Source organism: Trichosurus vulpecula, chromosome 7, assembly GCF_011100635.1.
Source record: "Trichosurus vulpecula isolate mTriVul1 chromosome 7, mTriVul1.pri, whole genome shotgun sequence".
Classification (NCBI taxonomy): Eukaryota; Metazoa; Chordata; class Mammalia; order Diprotodontia; family Phalangeridae; genus Trichosurus; species Trichosurus vulpecula.
Genome location: NC_050579.1, coordinates 31,245,081 through 31,258,418, shown reverse-complemented (window position 1 = coordinate 31,258,418; position 13,338 = coordinate 31,245,081). Strand labels below are relative to the sequence as shown.

At 47.7% G+C, this 13,338-nt stretch overlaps 1 protein-coding gene across 1 annotated transcript in view; it reads left to right on the top strand.

The window, feature by feature from the left end:
• Nucleotides 1-731: 731 nt before the first annotated feature.
• RAP1GAP2 (RAP1 GTPase activating protein 2) overlaps nucleotides 732-13,338 on the top strand; it is a 229,139-nt gene continuing 216,532 nt past the window's right edge. Inside the window, exons 1-2 of the mRNA XM_036766695.1 lie at nucleotides 732-796; nucleotides 8,634-8,669. Of these exons, the coding sequence (XP_036622590.1) occupies nucleotides 732-796; nucleotides 8,634-8,669 (101 nt within the window). The remainder of the gene's footprint in view (nucleotides 797-8,633; nucleotides 8,670-13,338) is intronic.

The window sequence follows — 13,338 nt, the reverse complement described above, 5'->3', positions numbered from 1 at the left end:
TGGAGCCCCCTGGGAACTGGGAGATGAGGTCACAGGGACAGAGCCTGGGTCCTTTGCCAGGCCTGGGGCCATTTTTTGCCACCATCTGGGGACTCTCCCACTTCCATTCAAAAGACTTCCAAGATACCCCACTCCTTTTTCTCCCATAAAATATCCCAGATATTTTTGGTCTACTTGGTCAGGCTCATGCCACTCCCCAGCAGCCTCTGTGCCCGGAGAAGAGGGTGGTGTCTTCTCTATGGCAAGGGGCCCCGTGGGAATTCTCAGAAGCCTGGGTTTCAGGAAACCATCCAGAGTAGCTGTAGGGCAGAGGTGGGTATCCTCGGCAGTGGGTGGTGTAATCTGCCAGCTGAGTGGTTCCGCTGCTGCCAGTTCCCCTGGGTGTGTGGTGGCACAGGGCGGGGGCGGGGGACCTGCCCCCCGCTGACCTTCTGCTTTCCTTCTCCCCCTTCCTCCCTGCCTCATCTACTGCCTGGGGCAGTCCCGAGTCCTGTGAGCTTGGCCCCAAGGTCAGAAGCACAGCACTGGTCTCTCCTGGAGGAGCCCAGCTGCTCTTGGAGACACTTTCCACTGCCCTAATCTGCTGCTGGGCTTGAGTCAGCCCTCCCACAGGAAGCGTGGGGGGTGGGCAGACCCCAGAGCTCAGCCTTCTGTGCACCACCCCCAAGCCTGAGCGCCTTACTCCGGGCAACCCCAGAACCTGCTGCTGTTCTGCTCTGCTGTTACCTCTGATGCCCGGGAGGCCCGCCACAATGTTTGGGAGGAAGCGAAGCGTCTCCTTCGGGGGCTTTGGCTGGTGGGTGCCTCGGGGCCAGGCAGAGGGCATGGTGGGAGGTGCAGGCTGTGCGTGTCCAGGGCCAAGGAGAGGGAGAAGATGACCTGTTGGGGAAGTCTCATTTCTCCCAGTAGACCAGAAATATCTGGGATATTTTATGGGAGGACAAGGAGTGGGGGGTATCTTGGAAGTCTTTTGAATGGAAGTGGAGGAGTCTGAGAATTGGATTATAGGAGATGAAAGGGACCTCAGAGAGCAGCCAATCCATTTCATAGATGAGATCAGTGAGGCTCCAAGGAGACTAACCAAGGTCACAGTGTCAGCGCCAATATTTGGATCCAGTTCCTCTAGCTCTGGAGCCGATCCTCTTTCTACTGCACCCCACTGCCTATTCTGGGAGGTAGTGGGAATTCAGGGGAACCCTCACAGAGAACTCAGGTGTCTCCTCAACAGCCCTTGGGCACCATCCCTTCTGAGGTCAGCAGGAGGCATCCCTGGCCCATGGAGCTCTAGAGATATCTGGCTGCTCACACACAGGCATGGGAGCAGAGCAGGGACTGGGGCATGGGCCAGAGGACCAGATGGCCCTCCTTTGTCTCTGATGTCTGCTGGGTCAGACACCCTGAGACACTGTGTACAGAGAGAGAGAGAGAGAGAGAGAGAGAGACAGAGACAGAGACATAGACAGAGACTGACAGAGAGGGAGAGAGGGAGAGAGGAAGAGAGAGAGAGAGAGAGAGAGAGAGAGAGAGAGAGAGAGAGAGAGAGAGCTCCTGCTCTCAGGAATTCCTGATTCCAGTGGAAGCTCAGTTTCCAGATGAGGGAATTGAGGCCTTGATAGACCCTAAGCTTTTGATAGCTTCTTCCCAGTTGGGGAGAAGAAACCTCTGGGTCCCTGTTATCAGTTTCCTTTCAGTTCCTGGGGCGGGTACTTCACAGAAAAGGCTAGCAGAGTGCAGGGAGGGCCAGATGACAGCAGGACCAGTTTGAGAGATAACTGGGAGAGTGCCTCAGGGTTGGGGGAGATGGTGATAGGAGGCAGAGGGGAGGACACAGAATGGGGGAGATGGAGGGAGAGATTGAGAGAGAGGCAGAGAAATGGTAGTGGGGGAAAAGGAAGGAGGGATGAGAGCCAAACGGTGGTTCTGCTGACAGAGGCATCAGGGATAGGAGAAAGAAGAGTCCATGTAGAAGAGAGAACTTGAGTTCAAACCTCAGCTCTGCCCCTCACTACCTTAAGCAAATCCCCCTTCTTCTCTGGGCCTTAGGTTGTTCATCTGTAAAACAAGGGAACTGGAGTAGAGAGTCTCTGCACTCCCTTCCAGCTGTCAGTCTACATTTCTATGACAAAAGGGGAGGAGGAGCTAGAGGCACCTGAGTAGCTCCTTATACTCAGGGTCTTGCTGCCTACTGGAATTTTCCAGGAAGTTTAGCTTAGTCTTGGCCTGGTTTATGGGGTCCTTGGCCTTGGCTTTTACTCTAATCTGATTGGATTCCTGAGCCTGCCTGGCTCCCTAGCTTCTGAGGGCTCCCCTCCATGATCACTGAGGACCCTCTTACTTCCCTTCCTGCTCCTGCTCCCCTGGGCCCAGTACTCACTCTCTCTTCCCCTGTTCTTCCCTTTCTGCCCTACAATCTGTACTCACAAGAATGATCTGCACGCCACAAGAGGTGGGGGTGGGGGAGAGGCAGGAGAGAGGGTTATTTACAAAAGTTATAAAAATGGACATATTGTTGAGTCATGTCTAGCCCTTCATGACTCTATGGACCGTATTGTACATGGGGTTTTCTTGGTAAAGATACTGGAGGGGTTGGCCATTTCCTTCTCCATTGAATTAAGGGAAACAGAAGTTGAATGACTTGGGCAATCACACAGCTGGTAAATATCTGAGGCCAGATTTGAACTTAGGTCTATCCTGATTCCCAGCCCAAGGCCCTAACCACTGAGCCACCTAGCTGCAGTACAAAGAAAGTTGGATTGGGAGTCAAAGGAGCTGGGTTTAATCCCTACATCTGCTACTTAGTACCCATGTGACCTCAGATTCTTCTCTAAAATGAGGGAGTTAGACTAAGTGACCTCTAAGGTCCCTTCCAGCTCCAAGACCATCATCCAAAGATTTTAATATTAATATAGTACACATTAATATAAATTCAGGAAGAACATACAAGAATAAGGTAATACAAAGTACATACAAAAGAAAACTAAGGACAGATTGACTGGTACCCAAACTTGTTAAGCTTTTCACTCATTCAAGTTCCTTGGGTCTAGCTCAACTGGTCAGAGGAACTGGGTTCAAATCCCACATTTGATACTACCTGCAGGGAGGCAGTCTGGCACAGTGTACACATCTTACTACCTGTGTGGTGCCGGGCAAGGCAGCCACTGATCATTTTGTGGAGCTGTGTTCTGCACTCTTATAGCATTGTTTTCCTTTGTATCATTTTGGACATTGTGCAAATTGTTCCCTTGGTTCTGCTCCCTTCACTCTGCATCAGTTCACATTCATCTTCCCATATATCTCTGAACTCTTGATAATTGGCACTTCCTATGGCATGATAATATGGCATCATGTTCACAGACGACAGTTTGTTCAGCCACCCTTCGATTGATGTGCACCCACCTTCCTCCTAGTTCTTTGCTACTACTGGAATATTTTTATGTGAGGCCTTTCCCCGGACTCTGCCCTCCTCGGGAACTGTAGTCCTGGTATAGCCTGGCCAAAGGTCACAAAGAGTTTAATGGCTTTTCTAGGATAGTTCTCAATGACTTTTCAGAATAGTCAGACCAATTCATAGCTCCACCAATGGTACATTGCTATGCCTATGGTCCTGCTTGGAATAGTACACTAACCTTCTCACCTCTCTCTCTGCCTCCAATCCATCTTCCCTAGAGTTGCCAAATAATCTATCTGGTGATGGTCTGACCTTACTGTGACTAGTAGAGAATGTGGCCCTGGCAGTTAAAGCATCTACAGTAGAGCTCCAAGCTACCTTTCCAGTCATCTGGCTTTGACACACTCTGGCTGGGCAATGCTGAGCGAGTCATCTCAGTGCCCCAGGGAATGTCTAGAAGGTGATGGCCTGCATTGGTAGAGTGACTGTCTTCACTTGGGAGTTCCCTATGCCAATGACCTCCCAGGTCCAGTCTCTGTTCGTATCCCATTTCAAGGTGCTATCCAAATTTGACCCCTGGTCTCTGACCTTGGCATGCCATCTCCACCCTCTTTACATTCACATAGGCTACTGTCTCCCTGTGCCTGCAACACACTTCTCCCTCACCTCTGTCTTTCAGAATCCTTCTTTCTCTTTAAGGCTCTGCCCAGGTATTTCTCCTCTAGGAAGCTCCTCCGGATTTCCCCGGCTGCAGGTATTTGCTCCTTTCTCTAGGCAACCTTATCTGGTTCTTTCTTTGCCCAGTGGCACTCTATCAGTTGTACATTCTGAGTTGTCCTCCCCTGTCCCAGAACCAAGTGGAATGTAAGCTTTTTAAGGACAGGGATTGAATCATTTTTTGTCTTTGTGTCAGCAACCATTAGCACAGTGCCTGACCCATGTTAGTCCTGCCTCTGATTCTTACTTGCCTTGGGTAAGTCTCTTGGCTTCCTTCGGCCTCAGTGTTATCATCATTCTTTGTCTTTGTGAGAGCAATCATTAGCACAATGCCTGACCCACATTAGTCCTGCCTCTGATTCTTACTTGCCTTGGGTAAGTCTCTTGGTTTCCTTTGGCCTCAGTTTTATCATCTGTAAAAAGAAGGGGTTGAATGAGGTGCATTCTAGTTCTTGCTCCATGATTCTATAAACTTAAATATTGGTTGAATTAACTTAGTCTGAGTGACTGGGAAAGTGATGGACCATTGATAGAAATGGAAGTTTAAATGGTTTGGGGACTGAGAGGGAGATAAGTTCAGTCTTAGAGATGTGTCTGAAGCAGCTGCCGGTCAGTCAGGTGGAGATGTTCACCAGGTAATTAGAGGTGGAGCTGGAGCTCAGGAGAGAGGTCAGGGCTGAATATATGGGAGCATTCCACCAAGAGGTGATGGGATGGGATTTTTATAGATATGGGGAATTCCTGGGGAGGAAACTTCCTTTACTAATGTAGGTCAGCCCCTCCTCAGCAAATTATAGTTTTAGAGCATTTCCTGGGGGCACCGAAGTAACTGAAGGTGAAGAAACTTGAGCAAGGTCACATGGGCATGACTTGAACCCAGGTCTCTTAGGCCAGCTCTCCACCCACTCACTATATTGTGTTGAGGTGAGAGTTGAAAGAATGCTGGTGAATGCAGTTGAGGTAGAGAGCTAAGTACAAGGTGGATCGGAATGACATCATGGAGCCTAGGTATCGCCTAGATTTAGGATGTGGGGAAATGAGAGGGAATGGGAAGGAGAGAACAAAAGGAGATAAAGATAGAAAATGAGATGAAGGATGAGAGACATAGAGACGATGAAGGAGACAGAGAGCAGGAGAACGACTCAAGCTCCTGAGTAGAATTGTCTCAAAGTAAAATGAGAAGCAGTGGTGTCCCCCCACCCCTTCAGATGGTCTCCCAGCAGCTCCAGAGGACCACTCACTGTGGGTGTGGAGGGATGCTGGGTCAGCTGAGATGCTCTTTGAGGTCCCTTTCGGATCTGAGAGTCTGCGATTCTCTAGGAGATGTGGAGATAGTGACGGGGAGAGAAGATTGATAGAAGGCATTAGAGAATGAATGACAGACTAATAGAGTAAAAGATAGAATAATAAGAGTGAATGATAGGATAATAAGAGTGAATGATAGGTTAATAGAGAAGGTGAGAGCAAATAAGAGAAAGAATTGGCTAGTATATGAGAGAGAAGGGGAGAGGGAGAACAAGAGAGAATGAACCGGAAAAAGAATGGGAAGATAAGGAAGGGAAGTAGACTGAGAGGGAGAGAATAAGAAAGCAATGAGGAATGAACAGGAGGATGAAAGAATAAAGAAAACAAATGAAAGAGAGAGGAAAGAGAGAAGAGAGAAAGAATGAGAGGGAGAAGAGAGAAAGAGTGGGAGCTAGAAGAGAGAGAAGGAAGAGAGAAACAGAGAAAGAGAGAGTGAGAAGAGAGAGAGGAAAGAAAGAAAGAGTGAGAAGAGAGGGAGAAAAGAAAGGAGAGGGAGAGAGAGAGAGAGAGAGAGAGAGAGAGAGAGAGAGAGAGAGAGAGAGAAACAGAAACAAACTGTGCTGACTCAGTGTTTGTTTCCTGAAAGGGAAAAGGTCTGCCCTCCTATCTGAGCATCTCTCCCCTGTTGAAGCCACAGGGCTCCCCACCCTCCGATGGTGGCTAACGCCCTCGTTCATCGTGGGAACTTTGCTGTCTAGGACTGACAGACGGATGCCTGGAGTGGGGTGCCTTTGTCTGGGTGGGCCTGGGAAGCAGGGAGGGCAGGAGCCTTGGAGCCAGCCAGCCTTGGAGGGGGCTCAGTGTGCCAAGCTTCTCCCTTGGCTGATTTGTCTGCTCTCTGATTCCTGGGTACCTAGTGACAATGAGTTCTTAGAAAGTCGAACAAGCAGCCAGGGGAGGAGCATCAGGGATGCACAATGCACTTGGGTTTTTCTCTCTACTTTGCAAGAAGCTGGTAACCAGATGGTGATAGTGGCCCAGACCTAGGCCAAGAGTGACACGGTCAGAGTCAGAAGACCTCAGCTCTAGTCCCAGCCCCCGAGACCACCTCACCACCATAGGACCTTAGGCTAGTCACTCCTCTCACTCTTGGCCTCAACTTCCTCATCTGTTGAATGCATAGAAAACCTCCTCTGCTTACTTAGGTGTGCATGGGTGGGGCGCTCCCCCAGGGTGTGTCAGCATAGCCCACCTACACTCTTCACGACTCTGCCTTGATCTGAAAGTGCCTACCCTGGACAAAGACTAACAACTATGCATATTGATCATGATGCTTATTACCAAAAATGGTGCTGTTACAAATTAAGATTCCTCAACCAGTCAATCAACTGGCACTGCACTTACAAGGAGCTTACATTCTAACGGTGAGAGATAACAAGTAGAAATATAGGTATGTGCAAGAGAACATACAAAAACACATGCAAAGTAACTTCAGGAGGAATGTTCTAGAAAGTGGGAGAGGGGGACTGGGTAAGGCTTCTGGCAGAGGCTGGTGCTCAGGCTGAGTCTAGAACTAAGAGAAGGAGGTCAAGCAGAAGGCATGAGGGACAGCAGATGAGAGAAGGATTTATTGATATTTAGAGCTCCACAGTGCCTGGCACATAGTAGGCGGTTAATAAATGCTTGATGATTAAGGATTTCCTCGGAGGTTTTCAGTGGGTCTATCATTTCATTTAAATGGGTCTGACCTTATGGGGAGACTCATATGAGGGGACTCTGTCAAGGGGAGATGCTTGTCTAGGAGGGGGATTAGGCAGAAGGGTGTTGTCCATTGAGGAGACCAAATAAGCTTGGGAAGTTTGCCCACTTTTTCATTTTGGGAGGGAGATTGAGGCTTCTTGCTGGCAGTGTGAAGGACTCACATATGCTCAGGGTAAAAATAGAGGCATCTGGCTCTGCTCTGTGTTTCTAAGGAGCTGTGGGGAGGCAGCCAGGGTGGGAGAGAAGGGGCTGGGTTAGTATGGCAAAGTTGCAGGGAGATAACAGACATCATGCTAGTCTGTGCCAGTCAGTCTGGTTTAGGGCAGGTAAGGGGAACAGGAAGGGTTTCTTCACTTCAAGGCTGGCCAAGTGGCCATTGGATTCGAGAGACATGTGACTTGATCTTAGCGACTTCTCGGGTTCAACTTCCAAATCCCCTATCTTCCAGGAAACCTTTCCTTACCAACCAAATACACAAAGATCCCTTCCTTGTCTGGACTCCTCCAATATCTGACAGTCTTCACTACTTCACAGAATACTTGAAAGCTCACAATTCCCAGCTGGAAGGAGCCTAGGAAGTTACCTAGTCCAGCTCCCTCATTTTTTGAGCATAAGAAAATGGGCCCGGGGGTGGGGTGGGGAATGACTTCCCTAAGGACAAAAAGCTCTTTCCAGTTAGTTCCTTTATGGTTTTGATGAGTGGAAGCCCCCAATGTGTCCTCTGGTTGGCCTAATAATGGTTGGGGGCTCATGAACAGATTTAGGTTTTGAACCCAAGTCTTCTGACTCTAAAGTGAGTTAATTGTTGGTTCACAAACTCATGCTGACTTACATAATGATTTTCTTTGTTTCATGTAGGTGTCTTCCCTCCCTAATCATAGTGTGCTCTTCTGGCAGAGATATAGCCTTTTTTGTCCTCTACATGGGAGATGTTCAATAAATACATGATTTGTTGATGGAGATGACACCTGCAAATTCTCTATGGGGGATGGAACTGGGTTGAGGGTCTGGGTTGTTGTTGTTGTTGTTGTTGTGGTGGTGGTGGTGGTGGTGTGTGTTTGTGTGGAGCAGCAGGAAGTGGATAAGGTGAGGGAAGGAGATACATACCTGACCACAGCTCTTAGAAGCTGTGATTGGTGAGTGCTAAGAGGGATTACAAGGAATGCTCCCTCTTCCCCTCCCCCTCCTTTCCTTCCTTGAGTGATCTGGGTGGTAGCGTTACACAGTAGAAAGTCCTAGAGCCAGAACACCTGAGTCTGAATCCTGGCTTTGCCACCTATGTGTCATTGGCCAAGTTGCTTCAATTCGCTGGCCTCTGTTTCCTCATCTGCAAATTTAAGGTGATGTACTAGAGGGCATCTCAAAATCCATGGGACTTGTACCAGATGGCTCCTATGAGCCTATGAAGCTGAGAGCACATCCCAGCCTCCAACTTTGGAATCTATCCCCAATGTCCACCCCTTCTTACCCCTGTGACCACAGACCCAGATCCTTACTCCCAATTTTGTTTTTGTTTTGGCAGGATCGACAAGAACATGCTGGCCAGCCTGAAGGTCAAGTAAGTATCTGTTTCCCCTCAGATAAAGGTCACAGGTCAAATTTAAAGTTCCTAGTCCAGAGGGTCCCAGAGTGGACCCTTCTCCTGTCACCTCCCCTTCAGTAAACAAACAATGAATTGAGGAATGGATTTTACCATTCTTCTGGGCTTGGAGAAGACTGGACTGGGGAGTCTCCTTACTTGGCATTTCCCCCCTTGGGGAAAGGAGTGACTGGAGAGTGAGCTATAGGGACAATTATGCTGAAGGCAGCTTGAACCAGCTGTCAGGAACTCTTTGTTCAATTTTCGGTGTAAGTGTTTATATCTCAGATATTGACAAATGCTGTAAATCAGGGCTTAATTGTTATGTTGTTTCTTGTTTAGACTTAAGAAAGTGTTGGAGAAAATGTTAATAATGCAGATTAAATTTAAAAGCCTGTTGTGTGTACATTTATTTTCCCAGAGAGCCAGTTGTTAAACATTTACCAGCAGACCACTAGATGGAAGTTTTGAACATCTCATATATTTGAGAAAATCCTTCCAATTATCAGCCTTTATCAAAATTGGTCCCTTTCATTTTAACTCTCTAAGGGTGTTCTAGGCTAAGTTGATTTCTACAGGGATTAATCATTCTACCTCTAAATTCTGAGCCCTGCGTTAGGCCCAGTGGAGAATGAATGTCCAGAGTAGAGGGATTTTGGTTGCTGATGGGAAGTAGGACAAAGGTTGCCAGCTCTTCCTCCTCTTTTTGGTCTTAGCCTGAGATGCTTTGCATGACAACCAGGGGTATTTTGTGGATATCCCAGGTCTGCGTAGCTCCTTTGCAGTTTTGCTAAGTAGAGACCCCCAAATGTGTCTTCTGCTTGACCTAATAAATGTAAACACACTGGTGGGGGCTCACGTACTATGGATTTGAATGGATGTGGATCCACTAAATACTGGGGGAGATTCCTAGGAGACCATGTATAGGGGTAGATGGTATACAAAGTAGAGAAGGCAAGGGATTAGAGACACACTATGACTGGGGAAATGGACCACATAAGTGATAGGTGACTTTGGATGATAAGTCTTTTCCGTTACAAGGCAACATCCTACAATTTGAGTATGGGAGAAGCAAAGGGTGACATGGGTATAGTAGTGGAGCTTTGAACCTTGTTTTCAAAACAGAAAGGGCCACTGGACTCCTTTCCATTTGTGCTTGTCAGGGGATCAAGACTATCTTGACTCCACTGAGCAGCTGAAATAATAAACAAAGTCTGTGATTCCCCACCCCTGCCACATCCAAGTGACTGTCACTGAGGGGGCGACAATTTGGCAGGGGTTGGGACTTGCTGGAGGGTCTGGCACTGAAGTCGGGTTACCATTGGCTGAACCCCAGTCTGGCTATACCTGGCTTTGGAATAGCTTCTCAGGCAGCTCACATGAGGTACAAAGGTTTGGACTGCCAGCATCTGAGTCCTTGGTCCCTTAGCTTTATGGAATAACAGAATTTCATGATTGGGAGGAACCTCATTGGCCACCTGGTCCCATCCCAAAGCTGGACCAGAATAGCTTCTACATCATACCCAGCAAGTGAGCACCAGGTCTTTGTCTGACCGCCTCAAGTGAAAGAGAACTCTCCACCTTCCCGGGCAGCCCCTTCAGTGTTGGACAGCTCCCAATCTTAGGACCTCAGTGTTAACTCTGCCTCAACAATTTCCATTGTTTCTGGTTCAGTCCTTAGGGCCCAGAGGAAGTCTAATGCCTTTTCCACCGGAAAGCCTTTCAGGTACTTGAAGACAGGGATCCCTCCTAAGTCTTTTTTTAGGGGGAATTCAGGAACTTTCGAGGAATTTAGAGACAGTTGGCATTCTAGAAATTGTTTAGATGCCCAAGGGGTTTCCCATTAGTCAGACTACTGAGGATGAGAGTTCTTAATCTGGAGCGCATGGACTCCTAAAGAGCTGATGGGTAGATTTCAGGAAGTCTATGAACTTGGATAAGAAAAAACAAACAAAAACTTAAAGGCAAGCAGAGTCTTTATCCAAGTCTTCCCACTTTCTAGCTAGTTTGACCTTGGACGGGGACTTACCACCTCCCAAACTTGGTTTCCTCCTTTGTAATATGAAGGATTATGCTGTAAAAGAAAGGGCATGGGATTTGTAGTGACAGGAATGGGCTAGAATCCCAGCTCTGTTATCTATTACCTGTGTGACCAGGGAGAAGCCCCCTGTCCCTCTCTGGGCCTCAGTTTCTCCTCTGTAAAATGAGGGGGTTGGACTAGATGGACTACATGGTCTCTGTGGTGCCTTCCAGGTCTAGATAGAGGTTCCTATGCTCATTCTCTTATGGGAAAGTGATTGTAGTCAGCCTGAGGGGGAAGGGAATTTGAGTGATTGACCAAGCATTTATTAAGCATCTACTGTATTCCAGGTACTGTACTGGGTGATTTACCAATATTGTCTCATTTAATCCTCACAACTCTCCTGTGAGGTAGGTGCTGTAATGATCTTCATCTTGCAGGTGAAGAAACTGAGGCTAACGGGGTTAAGTGACTTCCTCAGGATCACACAGCTAGTCAGTGTCTGAGACTGGGTTTGAACTTGGTTTTTTCTGACTCCAGGCCCAGAACTCTATTCACTGTACCATCTAGTTGTCTCCCCAGCTTCCTCTCCTACCCTGAAATCTCTAGACTGTCAGACATTGGACTGGAAGGTATCCAAGTCAGGCCCAGATCAGTTTTGTGAAGGTGGGAGGAGAAGATCGGCCTGGTTTGGAAGAAGGGTGTGGGCATGGGAGTCTCATGCCTTTGGTCTCCCCAGGGAAAGAGGACAGATTAGGAACAGGGGCAGGAACTGTCCTCTCTGGAAGTCTGGTCTTGATAGGGGGGCTGTGAGGTGCCCTCTTTGCCTCTTCTCCTTTGGTTGCTGCCTTTCCCTTCCCCCTCTCCCATTTTCTTTACTTTGTTTTACCAAGGGATGACATGTCTGTTCACTTTATGTGTGGTGGATAGACATCTTAGAATAAGAGAATCTAGTCTGAGTCACATGCCTCTGCTACTGGTTGGCTGACCCTTGCATAAATTACTTGTGACCTCTCTGGGGTTCAGTTTTCTCAAGTCCAAAATGGGGAGGTGGGATAGGATTGGACTCAGTGACCTCTAAGTTCCCTTTTGGCTCAAAATCTTTGATTCTTTGTGCTAAGTCAGGTAGCTTTGCTCCCCGCCTCCCCCCTGAGATATTGAACTGCTAGCCTGGGTGCAAGGACATGGAGGGCTCAGACCCTGATCAGGATGTGTGCCCCACTGATGGTTGGTCCACAGTGTACTATCTTCCAGGAAAGAGAATTCTTAGATTTTTAGTGATTGTTCTTTCTAGGGAGAGCACAGAGAGGACTTAGCCAGGAGAGTAACTGGACATATGTTGAGGAGCTGGGGTGAATCTATTCTGTTGAGCCTTAACAATGAGAGAGGAAGTAGCAGCGGCCTGCCTTCCTAAGGACAGAATCACCGTCACTCTCTCTCTGGTCTCTGGGGTCCTGCTGTTGACTGTTCAGGCTCTTAGATGAAAGTTCTTTTTTAATATATTTTTTTTTTAGTTTACAACACTCAGTTCCACAGGTTTTTGAGTTCCAAATTTTCTTCCCCTGCCCCTCCTCCTCTCCCCAAGACAACACAGAATCCGATATATGTTCTACATATACCTTCGCATTAAACATATTTACACAATAGTCAAGTTGTAAAGAAGAATGGTGATCAATGGAGTGAATCATGAGAAAGAAGAAACAAAACCAAAAAAAAGATATAGAGGAAAAAAAGAGAGAGAGAGCAGATAGTTTCCTCCAATCTGCATTCAGACTCCATAGTTCTTTCTCTGGATATAGCCAGCTCTCTCCATCATGAGTCCTTTGGAGTTGTCTTTGAACCTTGTATTGCTGAGAAGAGCCAAGTCTATCAAAGTTAGTCATCACAGAATCAATATGTCTGTGGTTGTGTACAATGTTCTCCTGGTTCTGCTCCTCTCACTCAGCATCATATCACTATGAAAGTTCTAACAGTCTGCCTATGAGGGGGAAGGGAGAGAAAGAGAAATGGGCAGCTGGAGGCCCCTGCTGTGGACTGACAGACAGACATCTGACTATGTCTTGCCAAAAACTATGGTCATGCCTGGATCAGGTTTATGAAGTTGGGAGGGCAATTTTGATTTGGAAAATGGGTTGGGCCACCTGTGGGATCCAGTGATTCCAGGCTGTAGGGTGTTCTCTCTGTCTTTCTACCCCTACCTGATCTCTCCTCATTTAAGCCAGAGGCTCCATGCTGGGGCCTCATGGGGCTGGGCTGGTGGTTTGAAGGTGGAAGTTCAAGTCAGTCCTTAAATTCTGAAAGGAAACCTAGCCTGTGATGAAGCTCTTTCTTTCTCTGGAATGAACCTCTGAGTCCTTGAATTCTCTGGGCTGGAGATCATGTTAATGTGAGAGCTGGGGGACATGGCAGCTGTGGTAGAAGTGGCTAGGGACTGGGGGGCTCAAAGTCTATCTCTGTTACTTTATTATCTGTGTGACCTTGGGTAAATCACTTAACCTTCCTGGGTCTCAGTATCCTCTCTAAAATGAAGGGATGGATTAGATGTCCTTTTTAAGGTCCCTTCCAACTCTGAATCCCTATGGACTTATGATGCTACTGTGGTTTTGGTGGGAATAGGATCTGTTCCTT